At 40.7% G+C, this 19788-nt stretch overlaps 2 protein-coding genes across 4 annotated transcripts; both read right to left on the bottom strand.

The window, feature by feature from the left end:
* Window positions 1–16: 16 nt before the first annotated feature.
* Window positions 17–5842, bottom strand: LOC114862792 (chloride anion exchanger-like). The gene is made up of 19 exons (XM_029163472.2): window positions 5642–5842; window positions 5330–5469; window positions 5082–5192; window positions 4694–4854; window positions 4438–4602; window positions 4197–4349; window positions 3705–3787; window positions 3477–3624; window positions 3166–3279; window positions 2991–3068; window positions 2807–2902; window positions 2617–2723; window positions 2230–2299; window positions 2056–2148; window positions 1884–1979; window positions 1523–1735; window positions 1312–1366; window positions 1101–1237; window positions 17–689 (listed from the first exon to the last, which is right to left on the bottom strand). The coding sequence occupies exons 1-19, from the start codon at window positions 5767–5769 to the stop codon at window positions 669–671; spliced, it is 2169 nt and encodes a 722-aa protein (XP_029019305.1). The 5' UTR covers window positions 5770–5842; the 3' UTR covers window positions 17–668.
* Window positions 5843–6454: 612 nt separating this feature from the next.
* Window positions 6455–16635, bottom strand: LOC114862789 (chloride anion exchanger-like). Of its 3 annotated transcripts, XM_055511877.1 has the most exons (22): window positions 14427–16634; window positions 13819–13954; window positions 13265–13441; window positions 13019–13158; window positions 12265–12375; window positions 12035–12195; window positions 11780–11944; window positions 11545–11697; window positions 11342–11424; window positions 11109–11256; window positions 10908–11021; window positions 10172–10249; window positions 9979–10074; window positions 9787–9893; window positions 9317–9386; window positions 8626–8718; window positions 8272–8367; window positions 7608–7835; window positions 7469–7523; window positions 7223–7368; window positions 7070–7129; window positions 6456–6782 (listed from the first exon to the last, which is right to left on the bottom strand). In XM_055511877.1, exons 3-22 carry the CDS (start codon window positions 13393–13395, stop codon window positions 6750–6752), a joined length of 2268 nt encoding a protein of 755 aa, XP_055367852.1. In that variant the 5' UTR covers window positions 13396–13441; window positions 13819–13954; window positions 14427–16634; the 3' UTR covers window positions 6456–6749. The 3 variants fall into 3 exon arrangements, with proteins under 3 accessions (XP_029019302.1, XP_055367852.1, XP_029019300.1); XM_029163469.3 differs by lacking the exon at window positions 13819–13954 and having other exon boundaries at window positions 6455–6782; window positions 14427–16635; XM_029163467.3 differs by lacking the exon at window positions 14427–16634 and having other exon boundaries at window positions 13819–14416.
* Between the last annotated feature and the right edge of the window lie 3153 nt (window positions 16636–19788).

The raw sequence follows: 19788 nt of genomic DNA, 5'->3' as shown, positions 1-19788 counted from the left end.
CCTTAGCTGTGATGATTGTAAGCATATAAGTAAAGTTTAGATGAGAGTAATGCCATGTTAATTTGCGCCTAACTGAATGTTTACTGCAATCAGACATGTTTTCATTTGTGTAATTTTCTTTTTATTTCATTTTTTTGTAAAGACTTTAATAGAGAATCTTGTCCAGCACAAACAATTTCCCTGGTTTTCTGCCTGGTTAAAGTAACATTTCAGCTCTGTAAAGTCCTATCACCACAAGAATGTGATAGGGTTTTAGGGTTACGCTACCATAACATTTAAACATTTATTCAGTTTACATGAAGCTACATGAGAAGCATTGGACATAGCCTATTACGTATAGACCTCTGTCAAAGAGCTATATGTTTTCCAATAAAATGTAACCAGTTTCCAGTCATTCTGGTACAAATTAATTTCTGTCCTTTCTATCCATACAGGTGTCTCAAACTTTTGTGATCATCAAGTTGTATCATATACTTGTTGTTGACTCGAGGAAAACTAAGGAGGAAATAATACACATTATATTATATGTTATAAAAAAACAAACAGTGCATGGTAATGGTGGACATCTGGAGGAAACCCATCTGCAGTGTTTCAGAATTTGTCTGTAGCGGAGCATTTGACCTTCTGAACAGATTTCCCTGGAAATCGCTGTCCTAGAGAGTGTCACTCTAGAGTCGTGTTTGTGACATCTGCAAAAAAAAGAATAATTGGTAATATGTGATGAGGGAAAGGGCTTTATTTCCTTGTCCTTTAGTTAACTAGTGTAAAAGAAAAAAAAATTGTAAAGAACAATTAATAATCAGTTTTAACAGAAAGTGAGCAGCTGCAAAGATGGATGTGATGTACTGTGTTATATTTATTTTTGTCAGCTGACTTTTATGTGTTTATTGACTTCTTGTAAAGTGGAATGAAAAAGCAATAGTCACAAATCAAGAGTCATGAAAGGGCACACATGTTTTGATCGTCCTGTTAAGGTTGTGGTTGAATGTTTTTTGTTGAATCATTTGCACTCTTGATGATCTATATTTTTAAATGTGGCCAGTGTTATGGGGGAACCAAGCGATAAGGGCATATCAACTGGATGAAATGCTGTTTCTTACTACGTAGCGCTGATGCTTGTTCTCGGCGTGTTTGTCCAGTGCGTGCAGCATAGCGTCATGGACAGTCAGAAAGAATACGGACGTCTGAATCTCATCGTCGAAGAACATACAACCGTGCAGTTTCTCAAGGATGTTCGCTGTCAACACATGTCAAATGTAAACCGACTCTGGGGCTCGGGCTCCAGCTTGTGATTTTACAGACAAAACTCACCATCGCACGACACGATGTAAACATCCACATGAATTCGGATGAACTCTTTGAGTGTCTGTGAAGAAACAGCAATAAACATTAAGTTTTTACTACATGAATGTTACTATACCAATAAGCACCTCCACATTTGAAGAGAATCTGTAACAAGTACTAATAACTCTACCAAGTAATGTAAATATAACTTCTTGTATTTTAATTGTGTTTTCCTTACAGTTTTGAGTCCCTTCAAGGCAGATATGTCCAGAAAGGAGACAGCAGAGAAGTCCAGAATCAGGCTGTGGATGTCCACTCTGGGAACACTGATGTTGGCGGGAAGCTCTGCGTTCCAGTCAATCTGAAAGGGAAGGTCCTTGAGGTCACAGGGCAGATCGAACTCCTCGTGGTTTTTGTAAGACCCGTCAGACGTCTGCACCACCAAACCTTTCTGTGAGACCAAGGAGAAATCAGTAACCACACAGGCGCAGTATTGCCATTGTTGCCAAATGTGTCATTACTCACCAATGACCCAAAGGTGCCGATTGCTACATTGTATCAGTAATAGAAAAATACTTTTCAAACACTGGATGACTTACTTCCATAATCACATTGTCCCTATTCTTTGACAGTCTCTTGATTTTCCTGAGGGCCTTGTTCCTCTTCCTCAAAACTCTCAAAGGGTTAAATCCAACCTGGAACCAAGCAAATGTTTATATTCAGGTTCTATACTAACAGTTACTAAAAAATGTGGAGGTATGTCACATGTACCGCCTGTGCAAGCTTGTCCCTGAAGAACTCTATGTTGGCAAAGAAGATGGGCGAGGACATCATCATAACTTTCACTCCATTTGGTTCCACTACCTGCCATAATAACAATGGCGTAAAATGAAAATCCTTTCAAATTCAATGAGTTGTAACTGTAATGCAACTTGATCCATTTACATGCAGGTAATCCTTGCGATTCCTGTAGAGTTCGGTGCCGGGGATGTTAGCCAAGAGGGAACAACAGGGACTAGTGGAGAAATGGAGAGCGTTTAGGATAAAACATTTATACAGGATCCAGTGTAGGATCCATAAACAGCACCGTGAAATCAGATGAACATGAAGATGAAAGCAGATTGGTCAGGTGCGGTTCGACCTAAATTTCCTTGGCTGCGTCATAAAAGACTTTACTAAAGGGCCGTAAACTCCTGTCATGTTGTGGCACACTGGCAGGTTATATGGTGGCATTAAACGAATTTAAAAATGACTGCTGTTCAAATGCACATGACTGGTTCACTTTGCCAGTTAACCAGCTGATTTCACATAACTCATAACTTGCATGATTACAATTGAATTCTGAAGACAACAGTGAGCAGCTCCAGCCCCAAGCCCACCGCCAGACCAATATCCAGTCCCAGCAACGTGGCACCCAGGCATGTTCCCACCCACACAACCTGCAGGGATACATCGAAGGTCAAACCCTGGACTGTAGCCCGTAAATAATCGAAACAAACGCCTAGATTAAACTGTGCCATACACATTCTGGTTTGTCTCTCCTCCACAGTTGTGGGATTTCTCTTAACTGCATCAGCATGCCCTTCAGGTTGACGATAACCAAGGCACCCAGGACAGACTGCAGTCAAACCAAATATCAATTGATTATGAAAGGCGTGTACATAAATAAATGCTGTTAACATGGATATTGGCAAAACAAGTGTCACCTTGGGAAGAGGCTCCAGCAGGAAGCCAAGGGCCAGAGTTACGATCATCGCCATCAAAGCCGAGATCAGCCCGGCAACCTGCATTTAAAAAGTAGTTGTGTTTCATTTTAGGATGTTAGTGAAAGGGATCAATGTGATATAATCCACACATAGGAACCAGTTACTATTTCCCGACCTGTGTTTTGCCTCCAGAGCTCTCCTGCACAGCGCTTCTGGAGAGTGCTGTGCTGGCTGCAAATGCCCTAAAACTTGCACCGAAAATGTTGCTAACCCCAAATGCGATCAGCTCCTGAGGATTAAATGTTGATGAATTAGGTTACCTCTCTTGCAAACAAACAAGTTGAGAAATTCTTTGTATGACTTTATACAATCATAACCAAAATGTTGATTGCTTGAATTCACTCTGCGTCAGTCACTCATTAACCTGTTTTCCTCAATCACACCAAGATGTCAATATACAATATGGCGTTTTTATACAGAGTTCACCTGGTTGCCGTCAATGGTGTAATCATGTTTGATGGCGTAGACTTTGGCCACAGAGAAGGCGACAGCGAAAGCCACTATGGCAATCGGAAAAGCATCCACAGCACTGTCCTGCCAGACCTCCACACTGGGAGCGATGGGACTCTCATACCTAAGAGGTACAGTAATCGAGTTTAATTATGAATTGTGTGAATTACATGATGGAACACCAGCCAGCAACATCACACTTACCCACTAACCATTTTTCCAACAACATCAATGCCAAAGCGCTTCTCAAAGTTGAAGCCGTATGACACCCCACAAGCTATGACAGTCTGTGAGGGTAGAGGAAGACAACTGAGAGTCTACATGTAACAAGACAAACTCCGTGGTCATCGTATCGTATGGTATGTCTGGTATCGGAGCGCATGTCATACAAATTGTACGCAATGTCATACTTCTTTTAATTGGGATTGTGGTGCGGTAAAAAACGTTATATGTATTATTAGTGTGAGGCTGTACACTAGGACTAGATCATTTTCATTATGATCTTAAAAAGCATAATAGAGTAGGTTAACAATAAAATGAAAAATAAATAATTCCTTCAATAAAATTTAAAAATTCACATTTTCAAAGCAGAATGAAATTTTAAAGATGGCCTGAACTAGTAACTGCCTGGCAAGTAAACAGTTTATGTGGTGCGTTGAAGATTCTGTGAAACCAATGTCTTACGGTTCCACTCACCATGATAACCTCTACAGGGATGGGAACCGGCAGGTGGGCTCTGTATCTGTCACTCAGATCCTTCACGATGAACACCACCACCATGATCACTATAGACATAACCAGGTCACAGATGTTCGTGGAGGTAATCTGGACGAATATTTTCTCAAGAGTCTGTGCAGAAGAATCAATTCACAGTTTGCTCAACACTTTTTGGCAATCGGACTAACTGTGTCCAACAGGTGGTTATATTTGCACTAACATATATGATGGCAAACGGGCCGCTGATCCCCGGAACAACCAATCCCAAGACGAACTTGAGCTGCGACACCAGGATTTGGATGGCAGCCGCTGTGGTGAAGCCAGATATTAGAGTGTCTGACAGGTACACGACAATAAAGCCTACCTGCAGAATCCCCATGGCAAGCTGCACGACACAGAAGAATAAAAAGAAGAGCACAATGTGAAAAGCTCATCCAAAAACATCCTCAAATGATTAGAAAGTGATCCAGATGAACCTGGAATATCCCCATGAGGAAGGTCACGGAGGAGGCCACTAGGACTCTGCGCTGGTCCTGGGTCAGGCCCTCGAAGCTTGTGAAGTTTGCATGCGGCTGGTCCTCCGGGACCAGACGGGTCACAACAGCACCAATCATGAGGCTCAGGACGGGGAAGGGTCCTGCAGGGAATAGGGTGTGGAGGTGTTTAAAGACAGCGTCAAGCCAATCTTATCTGGCCTTGTGCAAAAATGATAAGATTCATAGAGAATCTTCTGAATCAGGTGATATGTTTTTGCTTACTGACAGAAAAACCTGCAGAGATGGTTTAAGTCGATAATAGAGGATAGTTCAAAAACTCTCTCACGTTATACTAACTATGTTCTCATGATGTTTTTATGTCACGTACCTACAGATATGTGTCTTGAAGTACCAAGGAAAAAGTATATTACTATGGGGAAGAATGCTGCATAGAGTCCGTAGCTTGGAGGCAGTGAGGCCAGCAGAGCAAAAGCAAGACCTGGATGAGACCACCAGCAGTCGAGCAAACACACAAATAATGAACATGTTGTGAATATTCCTCAATATTCTGCCACATTGCAAATAAGGCCATGATCTTTTAGTTAACTTCAGATGCACCCTAACCCTGCTCCTCACCTTGCATTATGGCCACTAGCCCGGTGCTAATCCCCGACACCACATCGCCAATCAGCCACTTTTTAATTTTGTAGATTTTCATCCAGCCAATGATGGGCAGAAGAGAGAGAGCTGTGTCCCTGGTGCGCTGTAAGTCCCAGCTGGAGTTCACATGACAGATGAATACACTATAATGGTTACACACACACACACACACACACACACACACACACACACACACACACACACACACACACACACACACACACACACACACACACACACACACACACACACAGTGCCAAAAACGGTATAACTGGTTACATTTCTTACGTAAAATAGTCTCTGAGGTGGTTCAAGATGGTTTTGTGGACCCTGTAGATTTTCTCATGATCTTCAGCAAAGCTGTCCTCAGAGTACACGGGTCTGGCCACGACATACTGCTTCCTCAGAGTTACCATCTTCACTCACAGTCTGTGAAGTGAAATTCCAGTATACCACATAAGGCAGAGATATTATCCGGGACGAACCTTTGCCCGCTGCAGGACCCACCTACTACTTTTATGCACTCTGTGGCCATCCGACATTGGGCCACACAATTCTTGTCCTTCTTGTCCTTCCAGTATCAACAAGTTTAAATGTTGGCCCAATTTGCTTTTAAACAGTTTACAACCTAGCTTTTTAACAACCCTTTATTCACAACCCAGGGAAAAGACCGCAAAACTCCCTGAACTGTTCCTTCTATGTCCTTGGATAAAATTTGAAAATATTTGTAGGCTTGAGAATATATCTAAGTAGGTTGAAGGAAAAATGATGATTTTTGATTGATCCACCCCAGAGGGTTCATAAGATTCACAGTCAACTGAAAGATCACAGAGGTTAGGAAAAATATTTAAAAACAGTTTCCTTACAGGTTAAGCAATTTCCCCATAATAAATAATTTAGGCAAGCAACATTAGGCTTATCTGTGCAGGGGCATGTATTGTCTGTCTTTTCTGTCAAGACCTCATAATGTAAAGTAAAGTCTCATAATGAATAAATATTTCAGTTTGACCTCTGGATGAGCAGACATGCATCTGAGTTTAAAATGATACAACATTATCCGTGATTCTGCTGCAAATTAATTACCCAAGGAAAAAAGATATTTTTTAAAAAACATTTTCCAAAAGTTAATTTATTCTCATGTCATGAAAATATAACAATACAGCATGTAAAATATATTTGACCTTCAAAGTCTACAAATGCACTATATACAGTATAAAAACAACATCAGATTAGTTTCCTTACAGTCAATTTCGAATATGTAAACACAGATCGTCAGATGAAGTAAGTCAAGAACAGCATCTCATAATTCATTATATCAGTATATTTTACAGTGTCGTCTCTTAAAGCATTTATTGGTTTTGTGTCTTAATTTTCAGCCAGGACTTTCCTCCGATCGTCAGAACTTGGTTTCTGGGTTGTGACCCTGTGACTGCAGAGAAACTTGTTTTAGCATAATTTTACATTGCAAACATGTCAAACTTTGCTTAAGTAAATCATCAGGGCTAACTTATATCACTTTTTAGCTTTAGTCTGCTGATCGATGGGCTTTGACCCAGAATGATAAAGCAATACATGAATCAAAGGAGTTAATGTTTTCCCAAAAATCTTATAAATCATTGTGATTGTGGGAATATCCTGAAATAAAAACATGCATGTATCCGTATAAACATAACAAGACCCCATACAAGAGGTGTTCCAATAAAACTGAATACTCACATGTCTGTCTCTGATTCTTAACCTGCCCCCAGGGTGGTGAACTGTGACTGTTGTTAGAATCTGCAGAGCAGATGTTATATATTATACCTATGCACATATTCCACCACCTAAATATGAAATTGGAAAAATTTGTGTTGTGGCTCGTTTCCTCACCTTTCCAAAGCCTGATTTTGTCTCTGTGGGCTCTGGATGTTTCTCCAGGACATGGAGCATGGCGTCATGCAGTGTCAGGAAGAACATGGACGGCAGCACTTCATCGTCGAAGAAGCAACAGTGATGCAGTTTCTCCAGGATGTAAGCTGCAGGTGAGAAAGTCAAATGAAATCTGTCCCATCCAATGGCCAGCGATCAAAACTCAATCAAAGTTGTTTAGATCACAGGATAAAATCTGACACTTACGATCACAAGCTACGATGTAGACATCCACTTCAACCCGGATCAGCTCTTTTAGCGACTGTAAAAGGAGGTTTATGATGCTTGTATAGTTAGTCAGTAAAATAACTGTTAGCACTGTGTGTCTGATGGCGTGATGACTCACTGTTTTGAGTCCCTTGAGAGCAGAGATGTCCAGGAATGAGACGGCAGCAAAGTCCAGGATGAGGCTGTGGAGGTCCACCGGTGGCACGGCCAGGTTGGCCGGAAGCTCGGCGTTCCAGTCGATCCGCACCGGAAGGTCCTTGAAGTCAGTGGGGAGGTCCAGCTCCTCCAGGCTGCTCTCGTCCTCTGAGTCTCTGATGGGCCCACATGAGGTGTTCAGGAAGCCTTTCTGTAGTGGTGAAAAGTAGTCTTACATTTTGTTTTGTTCCCTCTCTCTTTCCTTTTGCAGCCGCAGGACGAAGTAGCACATGTACTGCAGTCTTAACTCAACATTTACATCAGATAACAGCAACAGGTTAATCTTTCTAGGTCAAGTGTGGGAGCAGAAAACTGCAGCACAAAATTTTGCATCTCAAGAGTCAATTGCATATATTTGAATAAGGTAATTGTACTTCTTTGCTTACTTCATTTACTGTATGTGCCTTACCTTTTGTACTACAACAAAAAACTCCCGATTACAGTCATGTTGTAAATCTCTAATACGAAGTTGTAAAACCAAAAACAATAAACACACTTCAAGACATACGGCCTGTCATATCATGTTTACACAACTACCGGTTCACTTTATGGCTATTATCAGAACAAGTGAACAAGTGGTTACTCACCGATGTCCACTGCAAACTGCCCTTTTTTAGAAGTTTCCGGATCAACCTCAGGGCCTTATTTCTCTTTCTCAACACTCGCAGCGGGTTGAATCCGACCTGTGAAGAGATCAGTGTGACGCAAATCAGACGAACAATGATGCAAATCAGGTCGGAGATAAGATACGAGTGATGTTTTACAACATGCTTTATAAAAGTGGGTTCTTTTTCTTTTTTTTGTTTTTTATAGCCTTTAACCCTGATTTTAAAGAAGTGTTTCAACCTTCATTAACATCTAAAACTAAAAGTTTGGATAATGAGGAATAGGGGATTCAAATAACTGACATCAATCCAACAATTGCCAGCCATGCGACTTACAGCTTCCACTAGCTTGCTCCTGAAGAACTCAATGTTGGCAAAGAAGATGGGTGACGGTATGCGAAAGATCTTCACTCCCTCGGGCTCATATATCTAGGAAGAATCATTGCAATTAAGCTTTTAGATAAACTTGGTTCCCTATAGAACATACATGTGATATAGACAGACGAAGCATTTATATGATCCAGTTTCAAAGAATTTAGTTTCAGAACCGTCAGTTCAGGATTTTTGTCCTTTGTGATGTCATAAAAGGAAGCAGTGATGTAGTTCCTCACCAGGCTCTGGCCAACTAAAGTCCAACATACTACATTATTCATAGACAGACGCTTGAGTTTCACCACAACCCCACCCTCATGTAGTTCTGTCTACATGAATCAGAAGTGGCATGGAGGCTGGAGCTTTAGCTCAAAACCAGTTGTCTCAGAGACAGTTCTGTCTGCATATGTTCAGCAGGGTAGTAAAACATTTCTGGATGGTCTTTCTGCATGAGATTTTAGACATACGATACATTCTCATTGCGACGACACTACATTATGGAACTTTAAATAACTGAAAATATAGCCGAAAACTGACTTTTTCACAGGACCGTTTTTCACAAGACTGAGCAAAATATTGCATCAGAGGTGCAGGTAGTGCATATGACTTTATGATATGATTTTTTCTCCAGATGACAGAAGACAAACCATCTTACATCAATATAGTCCTTTCTGTCTTTGTAGATGTCAGTTCCTCTGATATTGGCCAGCACACAGCAGCGCGGGCTGAAAGACATTGAATTAGATTAGATTCAACTTTATTCTCCGTGTGCAAAGTGCAGCTACAAAGGCAGTTCAGTGCTTTCAAATTGGAGCGTAAAGGAGACAAATCTTTTTAGGATGAAGTGCAGGTGTTTATATTTAACTGTGTTAATCATTTAAGACATGCAGATAAAAGAAATGCAATTACATTTTTAGATATAAAGTCAAATAGGTTTTAACATGATGATGGCAATTGCTGAATAACTACTAAAGATATTATTATATGTTTTATTATCCTACAGGAATCATTGTTGAAATGTCACAACAAACCGTCAATGAAGGGTTCTAATTCTACATACAAAAGATAATAAGTTTCAATGTTCTTGCTCAGGAAAAGGTAAAGAGCTGGAGTTCAGATACTTACAACTGGGCTCTGATGACAACACTGATTAGCTCCACTCCAAGGCCTGCAGCCAATCCAAGGTCCAGCCCCAGTAAGACAGATGCTAAGCAGGTAGCTATCCAGACCACCTGGACATGCACAAACAGTCATTGGATCCTGTAAAAAATCTCCAAATGCAAAATATTTCAGATCTTTTTCAGATCTCAAACGTACACAGTCCGGTTTGTCCCTCTTCCACAGGTATGGGATCTCTCCAAACTGCATCAGCATGCCCTTGAGGTTCACGATGACCACAGCACCCAGAACAGACTGTAGAAACATGGGGGGTGGGTGGGGGGCAAACATTTTACTTGGTCATTCGTTCTAGCAGAATGTTGGGTATGTTGAGGTCTGAGAGGAGGTTTACCTTTGGAAGAGGTTCTAGTAGGAATCCGATAGCCAAGGTGACAATCATCACTATGATAGCCGACAGTAACCCAGCAACCTAATAGTCACAGAGGAGACGTCAAAGTCTCATCATCTCAATATGTGATGAGTTTGACCATGCATATGATCCAAAGTAACAAGAATTGAAAAACAATTGAAATCACAACTGTTTGCTTTTTAGTGTTTCTAGAATTTTTCTGTTTATGCCACCACTTCAAAAGTGCCTTTTATTATGTAATATGGCTACTCTAGGTTCAAAACCTCTAAGAATGCCAAGACTCCACTCATATGCTACATGAATCATCTTTCTTTCTCCCCAATGCCTTCACCCAACCGGTCAGGGCAGATGACCGCCCACTGCGAGCCTTGTTTCGCTCTTTCATTACTTCGACTTAGACTTCTGTAGAAGCTTCAATGAAGAAAACTTAAGTGATAGAACAGGTAGAGCTACTTTGGACCTGTCCAAAGGTGAGGAATTTGTCTGCCAGCAGGTCTAAGTCTCATTAAATAACATAGTTTAGGTAAATGTACATAATGTAGATGTTACTGTAAAATCCAACAATGGGATTAAAATAAAAAATAGGCTTTGCCTCATGTTCTGGAGTTTTGTTTAGATTCAAATGTGGCTTAAAGTCACAACAGGGCATGTTTAATGTTCTAGTAGGACACAGATTCAGCTCTGAGCATGACAATAGCAGAAATGCATTTATATTTACCTGAGTCTTTCCTCCTGTGCTCTCCTGCACCGCACTCCTGGAAAGAGCTGTGCTTGCGGCAAAAGACTTAAAGGAAGCGCCAAAAATGTTGCTGACTCCAAAGGCTATGAGCTCCTGGCGAGAGTGAAAACACATGTTTTCCAATAAAATCATTGTAATGCAAACAAAACAATTTAAAAAAGGTCACATAATGTACAGCACCTGGTTTCCATCTATGGTGTAGTCGTGTTTTACAGCATAGACTTTGGCGACAGAGAAGGCCACAGCGAAGCCCACAATAGCCATCGGAAATGCTTCCATGGCCGTCTCCTGAAATATATGCATATTTGGGGCCACCGGTGGTTCATACCTGAGATGGTGCAAAGTGCAAGTAAGAAACACAGTTGTTCACTTAAAATTCCAATGTGTCCAGAACTTGAAGCACAGGTTCTTACCCCTTTGGAATTTGGCCAACGGTGTCGATGCCATATCTCGTCTTGAAGTCGAATGCATACGAAATTCCACAGGCGATGATGGTCTGAAAGTCGACGGAAAACTTTTTTAAAACCCTCACAGCTTCAAATATTAGTCATAATTTGACATCATGATTATTATTCCGATATTCCTGTCTTCAAAAATACAGTAAAGGTCTGCTCACCATTATGACCTCTATGGGGATGGGAACGGGCAGCTTGGATCTAAACCTGTCATTTATCTCCTTTACAACGAACACCACGACCATGATCACCAAGGCGATGACTAAATCACAGATATTGGTGGAGGTGATCTTCTTGAAGATAATCTCTAAGGTCTGAAAGGGTTAAAATGCAGAAAGGTTGTCCATATTCTCGAACTATGATAAACAAAACATCTCAGGACCCAAATGCTCTTACATAAATGATAGCTAGTGGACCACTAAGGCCTGGAACCTGCATTCCCAAGACAAACTTGAGCTGGGACACCATGATGTGGATGGCAGCTGCTGTGGTAAAGCCGGACACCAGGGTGTCAGACAGGTACATGACCACGAAGCCCACCTGAAGCATCCCCATCGCCAGCTGGAAGATCAGGTTGTAGGAGGTTCAGAAGCTGTGGTTAGAGCACTACCATGGAAACTAGGTGCACATTGGGCCTAATGAGTGCTTTACCTGCATGATACCGGTGGAGAAGGTCACAGAATAGGCTACCATCACCCTCTGCTCATCTTTAGACAGACCTTCGAACCCCGTGATGTTCATAGGTAGGCCTTCATCGGGCACAAGCCTAGTGACCACTGAGCCGATCATCAAACACAAGACGGGGAATGGGCCTAAAGGTAGAGAAGGTTAGAGTTCTGGCCTGACAGATTGCTGACATGCAATTTTGGGCTTGGTCTTACCCACTGAGATGTGTCTGGATGTGCCAAGGAAAAAGTAGATGATGACTGGGAAGAACGCAGAGAAGAGTCCATACCAAGGTGGCAGGGAGGCCAGCAGACAGTAGGCCAGGCCTGACATGTAGCATAACACACAGACATTTAACACTGTACATGTACACATGGTGCATATTTACAGCTGTGTTTGTCCTGACAGCTCACGTTGCACAACTACAACTACAATGACCCGTGGCCACAACACCGATCAGTGTAAACGCAGATAACGAAGGGGAAAGTCTGAGGTTATCTTCGGTTTATCAGATCTGACACGAGCGCTGGTGATCAAATGATGGCATTTAGAGTCTCGCAAAAACAAAACAGAAAGGTGATCAGGAGGGTGAGCTTTGCTAGTATTTCACCGAATTGAATTCAGTTTTATTTATATCCAATATGTTCTACAAAAGGCACTTTACAGGGTTTAAGACCGTACACAACTAAAGGTTCTACTGAATAAAACATGCTTTATGACCTTTATAAATCACAAGAGAACTGCCTACTTATTAGTCATTTATCACCCCATTTGACAAGTTACCTGGATGTTTGTAACCAGTGATGCTTCTAGATTTAGAGGGGGGGGGGCACTGATAAGTTTCTGGGGCAGGGGTGCTACACACGGAACCACTTTTCCCAAATTCACATTCCCTCTGTTGGTCCAATGGAGGTCAGCGGACCTCCATTGTTGGGTGCATGCATTCCTTCCACTGGTGTTGGCGTTTACCTTGCAGCACGGCGACCAGTCCCGTGCTGACCCCGGACACGATGTCACTGAGCAGCCACTCCTTGACCCGGTATATTTTAATCCAGTTGATGACCGGCAGAAGTGAGAGGGCTGTGCTCTTGGCTCGTTTAGAATCGTACCTGCCATAATCAGAATTTTATCATCATCAGTAAATAAGCATTCAACATCTTTTTGCAATTAGAACATGATGCACTGTGAAGCGCAATGAAAGAAGAGGTTGCTTACGTGAAGTACTGGCAGATGTGGTTCAGCATGGTCTTGCGGTGCCTGTAGACCTTCTCGTGATCCTCGGCGAAGGACTCCTCCGAGTACAGCGGCCTGGCCACCACATACTGCTTAACTCCCGCTCGCATCATCTCACCACTGCTGCCTTGAGGACCGATTGCTCCTCTCTATGTGGCTCTGAGATTATTAATCGCATTAGGTTAGGTGGAGGCTCATGCCTTGCCTTTGAGCATCACTAATCAAAGAACACTGACAGCAAACAACAAAGGTCCAGACTCCTGAGTAACAGGCAGGGACACATAAGCCAGGTCTGGATCTGTGCTGTCCTAGAAGGGGGAACGAGGGAGGTTGTCGGGCTTCATTTGAGCTTGAGGAGCAGATTAACACCAGAGAGGCTCATTTTTACATTTTACTCCCATTTTGACTTTTTCCAAGTTCTAATTGAATTGTTAGCAGTTGAATCAGTCCAGAAAACATTGACTTAAACTGATTTAGAACATAAATATCCACACCTCTGGAGCTTTTTCTCTCGCACAAAGGCTCAAAACACATACCTGACAGTTTCCAAATCTGCTTCAAACGCAAAGTATTTAAGTTTCTCTTCTTTGCCTTCCGTCAGCTCCTGAAGACCAAGTGGGACCTCAGGCGGGTTTGCCATCAATAAATGCCTTCTCGGCCCGCTTATCACGACTGTAATCATTAACAGCAATCATGATTAAGACCCTGATTCATGAACCTGCCCGACTCCTGCCTTATCCTTGACCATTGTTCTTGCTGATATCAGACTCGTAACTTTCGGTGGAGGCTCTCCGCCCCTGACGACCACTGGGAAGATATTGCAAGGATGGGGGCCAGAATAGGGAGGATGCGAACAGGACGCACAGGACAGGGCAGTCCATTCTTGTGAACTGGAAGTCAAGCAGCTTTTAAATGGGGGGTGGGGGGGGGGTAATTACAGGTAAAAATAATGCAGTGGTGAAAAAAGGTTTCTTGGCTTTAGCAAAGCGGGATTGAGGAAATCAGTTAAACGTGAGATCCATATTTCTAAAAACTGTTTATCCAACATGTGATAAGATACCTTGGTAGTTTGATAACTTGATTCCTGACACGAAAAGGAAAACACACAAGATAAAAAAACAACTAATGAGCGAACTTGACTGACCTTTTAACGTGTTTCTTCAAAGTGGAGAGAAGAGAGAGCGCTAATGGGAAAGAACTCTTCCTTCGAAGGCAAAGCATCCCCAGTCACGCTGATAACAGCAGAAACTGTAGGAGTGCGAGGTGTGTGTGTGTGTGTGTGTGTGTGTGTGTGTGTGTGTGTGTGTGTGTGTGTGTGTGTGTGTGTGTGTGTGTGTGTGTGTGTGTGTGTGTGTGTGTTTGGTGTGTGTGTGTGTGTGTGTGTGTGTGTGCGCACACACTACTGTAGCTGTTGCTCTCTGGTTTCAGTGCGTTCGGCTGGAATGCAAACATGAGAGGAAAGTGTGTGAATGCCCTTATTGAATTGTCTACTCAGAATTAGGCAGAGGTAATGCTTGCCCCTCGTTATTTTTCAAAGACCAAAAAGAGTTCAGAACAGGTTCATGGGAAAGTGGCGCTATATGGCAAAAACCTCAATGTATATGCTTATTCATTTGACTTTTAACCAATTGGCAACTTTTTTTACAGAACTCAACTTTATAAACTGGCGTTGTTTAATTTTACAGCTCGGATCAAATGGCTCAACCCCAGCTTTTGTTGTGTTACATCATGCAAGATGATAAGCAGCAGTATGATTGTGATCCGATAAATACTGGAAAACGATGCCCTGTCAGTTTCATCAAGGTCTGATACAACCGTCTTACGTCTAATTGTTTCCATCAGCAGGAGGAATATTTGTGTTACAGCCTGCGGCCATGTTTGTGATGCATTTCATCGTAACTCTACTGTACTTGCTTTTTTGTAAAATAAACACACACACAATGTATCAACATGTGAAGGCTATAACAAACTGTACTGTGTTAACATTCATGTGTTGTTGATTGTGGTACTTGCTGTGAGTACAGTATATGGGGTAGGTTGGCCTTATCATCTGCGTCTCAGACAGAAGAGAACATACTCTTATTACTGATTATTGCATAAAAATGTAACTAACAAGTGTCATTAAAATTTGCTTTGCTTTCTGTTCTTCAATAAAAGCTGCATATGTTAGAGAGGAGGAACATGTTTTATTAGATCAAAGTGGCAGTGTCCAAATTGCTCTGCTGCTGCCAGCACGTTGTGGTGATGAGAAACAAAGTGAATGTGAAGTAAGGAGCTACTTCCAGTCTCAGCCCAGAGGTTTAAAAAGCCTTTGGCTAATACTGTGCTTAATCATAACAGCAATGTTACAACAACGTCAAGTCCACAAGTCATCAAATTTCAGAAATGAATGAAGGTCATGTTAATGCAGTTCATTGTGCTGCTTTTTCAATGGATAAAGTTTGAATGAGACCTTTGTTTCCATTAATAATCGGCTTCATCCAATTCTGTGCGTATTTGGTTTATTTTATCACCTACTGTATACTGAAATCAGGCATCTGTGATGAATACCTGATTGTCTGCATCTGTATTTTGCCTACTGTGAGTCTTCTGTAAACAAATCTGTCAACTTTATGAAGCTCCTGCTTTAAATCAAAAATTTTGCAGCTTGTAGAAAATGGAAATCTTGTAATACCTTTACTACGTTATAAAACGTCTGAGACAGTGTTAATAGCACATATTGCTTCATTGTACATTGATATCATGAGGGTGGGAGGTTCACTAAAGTTTGATGAGTCACACTTAACAACAGGAAAGGCATTCAGCACAGCGCCACATTAAAAACAGGCTTCGCCATCGAACACACAAAACATGTAAAACTGAATATTTTTCAAAGTAATTGTACAGTAAAACGTTGTTTTGCAGACTTTCAACCTAAATTACTTATGTTTATGACTTTATGAAGACTGTAATTGTGTCAAAGGCAGTAAGGGATATCAACCACCTGTGGAGATAAAGCAGGCAACAACAGAACTATTTACCAATCTCTGATTGCATTTACAAAGATAACAGGTGTCATCAAAGAATATATGACCATGAACTGATAATGAAAATCTTACATCTCTGCATATAGACAAACTAGTTTTTCAACAATGGTTATTGCTTTGTTTTCAACCAAGGGATGCTACAGAGAAAGTGGGAATATTTGATTCAAAATGTCACTTAACTGTACTGTTGCAGGCAGGTCTCTCAACCCATAATAAGGAATGAGCATCTTTGAAGGTGATGTTTAAATATATTTCATGTAGTTTTGTAGCCTCGTCATCTGCGCAGACAAAGTACAGAGTGTTTCACTGAGGTGTTGAGAGAAAGCTGTTCATGGGAGTGTGTTTGCCTGTGTGGCAGACACACAGTGTATCAGTCATGTTCAAGGACACAGAAGACAATGTTCTGGCATTAGTTGAGTGGGGTCGACACCCAGACCTTTGAAAGTGTTGCCTGCAAGTGAATGCCGACAGGAGGTAAAAAGTGTAGCGCCTCATGTAGGTCAAGAAAAATTCATGTTCAGAGTAAAAAACAATTGTGTCTCTTTCAGATGTGCAATGTGTGTGTTGGTTAGGTTAAAATTATTGTTATAATGAACCCTACAAGAGGGTTACATGTCTAAAATGCTCCATTGTTGCTTGTTGTTGCTGTGCTTTTCTCTCTCTCTATCCTCTCACCCCAACCGGTCGAGGCAGATGGCCGCCCACATCCAGCCTGATTCTGCTGGAGGTTTCTTCCTCGTTAGAGAGGGAGTTTTTCCTCTCCACTGTTGCTGTCAAATTAAAGGCTTACTGTATGTGGGATTTGTTGGGTTTAGTTGTGTAAGGTCCTAAACCTTACCTCGTAAAATGCCTTGATATAATTTTGTTGTGATTTGGCGCTATATAAATAAAATTGAATTGAATTGTCTAGTTTAGGGTTACATGCCTAAAATAATCATGTTTTTCTAAAAGGTCTGTAATTTTAATTTCTCCCAAACGTATTGAGCCAATAGAACACATTATTATAATAATTATATATTATTCTTATTTAAACATTTTGTGGAATCCATTTTTTAATTAATGTCAATTTTGAGGGTGAAAACACAACACATCATTCTAATTTAAAAACATTTAACTTAATCTTATGGAAGTAGTGATTAGTTAGGTCAGGTTTGTGGATCACATTCGAAAAAGTGTTTATTGCCAGGTGCAGTAAAGAACACTCACAGTAACAGGACAGTTGACTTTCATTTTTGTGGGCATCCGTTTAGAGGCTTACAATAGGAAACATTGGTGTTTATTCATTTGCTACATGTCTAGCAGAATTCACACCTACAAAGTAAAGCAAATAAATTGAAAGTAAATAAATGTTGAAGATTAAAAAGGGAAATATGAAATATGCTGCATACCTGAGAACTCGTGTCTTAAAAAGCATTTGTTCTGACATTTATTTGTTTCTGTTTATCAGCCTTTTAGAGGCCGGAGCGAGACAACAGACACACACACACACACACACACACACACACACACACACACACACACACACACACACACACACACACACACGTGAAATTATTTATTAATTTTTACTGTAGTACTTTGTGTCGTCACAGAGGTAGATTATGTACACTTGCTTACCAATATATGACTTGTCATGTTAGACATTATCAGTTCCTGTTTGCAACATACCCATAAAAACGTACAAACATTTGTGAATATATTTCTTTCTTTCCAGGCCAATTTATATGTTTTACATTTATTTATTTATCTATTTTTTAATTTTTTATTTATTTATTTAAAGCACAATATCATCCAGCAACAGAAGCACATACAAGCTAAAAACATGTGCATTGTATTAATGAGCAGTCTTATGACTCAAAGAGGGAGTGTGATTTTAGGTAAACTGTGGCAATCAGGAAACAACTAGGGCCTTATTACAGTATTACTAATGTTATGATTCCAGACAGCACGTTTAACCACGTCTATTGTACAATTAATCATGTCTATAAATATATCAGGTCTATAAATAAATTAAAACCGTGAGCAAATAAAACCGGGAGCAATAATCACCTGACCTGACCTGACCTGACCTAATGCTGCTATTACTGATAACTGGTGAGGTAAATGTAAAGTACATCCACTGCAGAAACGTTTTGAAATTAAACAACAACACGTTTCATCGACAGTCATTGTGTTCAAATGTCAGCAAAAATTGATTGGCAGCTAAAACCTCAGTGTAGCATGTACAAGTCCTAAATGCAGGCTGAATGAACGATTATACCATAAATACTTGGTGGATGAAGAAGATTAGACTTGGCTGATGAAGGCATTTGGAGAGTAAATACTCACAGACAGCTCACTTATGATTGTACATGTACATATACATTGGACATGTTAACAAGCAGGTTGAAAAAAACCCACGTATATAACAACTACTGTATTTACAACCTGCAGAATAAGGTGCACTTAGTAAACATCAATATGTACAATATCAATATTACAATATTGTTTTTATAGAACAGGGTGAGCAATTCCAGTTCTTGGTTTTTTAACTTTCCCAGCTAATTCAGGTGTGTCAGTTGGCTTTTCCAGCTACTGATTCACTGAACACACCTGATCAAGGTTATCAGTATTAGCCGTTGCAGGAAGACTGGGAAACGGGGCTGGTGGCCCTCGAGGATGGAAAATTGCCTACATGTGCAATCTAATCTATCCGTGAAAAGTCAGATCTCTAATAAATTACAGCTGAGGTTTACATGTACATGTACATACGAGAATAATACATGGAATGCAATAATACATACTAGATTAGCTTTTAGATTTTTTGCCTAATGTAAGTCTTTAAAATGTGTAACGTTTTCAAGGTTTGTTATTTTTCATTGCAGTGGCATGAAACATAATAAACAATGGCAATATTTTAACATGAAACGTGTTTTGCTTTTTGCCTATAATACGTGTTGTAAAAGCTATATTTCCGTTGTTAATATACTTTTACGGTTTAATGTGAAACAATTTGTGGTCATATAACAGGTTGGTTGGGAATTTGCTGCCCTCTACTGGAAACAAGGCGTTATTACAGACCAACCGTCGAGTTTAGTGCTTTTATTTTTAACGGTTATGACTTTTTTAAGACCATGTGAGAAGAACCACGGCACAGGCGGAACCTCGTGATCGACTGACGTCAGAGTAGACTGAGGCAGATTTGCCTTCGTCATACTGGTCCCTGACTGCAAGCGGCCACAGATCCAAAACAAGCAGAGCTCTCACTCCAGTATCAGCTATAGGTACATATTTTGAAAATGAACTCTGACCCCTTACAATACAGCAAATTAGGGCAGAAAGACTGCAGATTATTTATACATAATTCATCCAGGTGTCAGATGACTAGAAATTTGCATTAAGGAACACATATGTTGATGTTAAGACTTGGATTTAAAAAAATCAACAAACATAATAACCTAACAAAACCATTATCAAAAATAAAATAACCAAATAACAGTG

Source organism: Betta splendens, chromosome 9 (assembly GCF_900634795.4).
Source record: "Betta splendens chromosome 9, fBetSpl5.4, whole genome shotgun sequence".
NCBI classification, from domain to species: Eukaryota; Metazoa; Chordata; class Actinopteri; order Anabantiformes; family Osphronemidae; genus Betta; species Betta splendens.
This window is presented reverse-complemented; position numbering and strand designations above follow the sequence as displayed.

Bases quoted from the DNA above. Each gene is read 5' to 3' on its own strand.
- LOC114862792 (XM_029163472.2), bottom strand. From the start codon at position 5,769: ATGGTAACTCTGAGGAAGCAGTATGTCGTGGCCAGACCCGTGTACTCT. The intron at 2,724-2,806 runs GTATGGCACAGT...GTATCCCTGCAG, and splicing joins GGAGAGACAAACCAGAATGT to GTTGTGTGGGTGGGAACATG. The intron at 1,238-1,311 runs GTGAGTTTTGTC...ATGTGTTGACAG, and splicing joins TTACATCGTGTCGTGCGATG to CGAACATCCTTGAGAAACTG.
- LOC114862789 (XM_029163469.3), bottom strand. From the start codon at position 13,395: ATGATGCGAGCGGGAGTTAAGCAGTATGTGGTGGCCAGGCCGCTGTAC. The intron at 12,196-12,264 runs GTAAGACCAAGC...CTCTACCTTTAG, and splicing joins ATCCAGACACATCTCAGTGG to GCCCATTCCCCGTCTTGTGT. The intron at 10,075-10,171 runs GTAAACCTCCTC...ATGTTTCTACAG, and splicing joins TACTAGAACCTCTTCCAAAG to TCTGTTCTGGGTGCTGTGGT.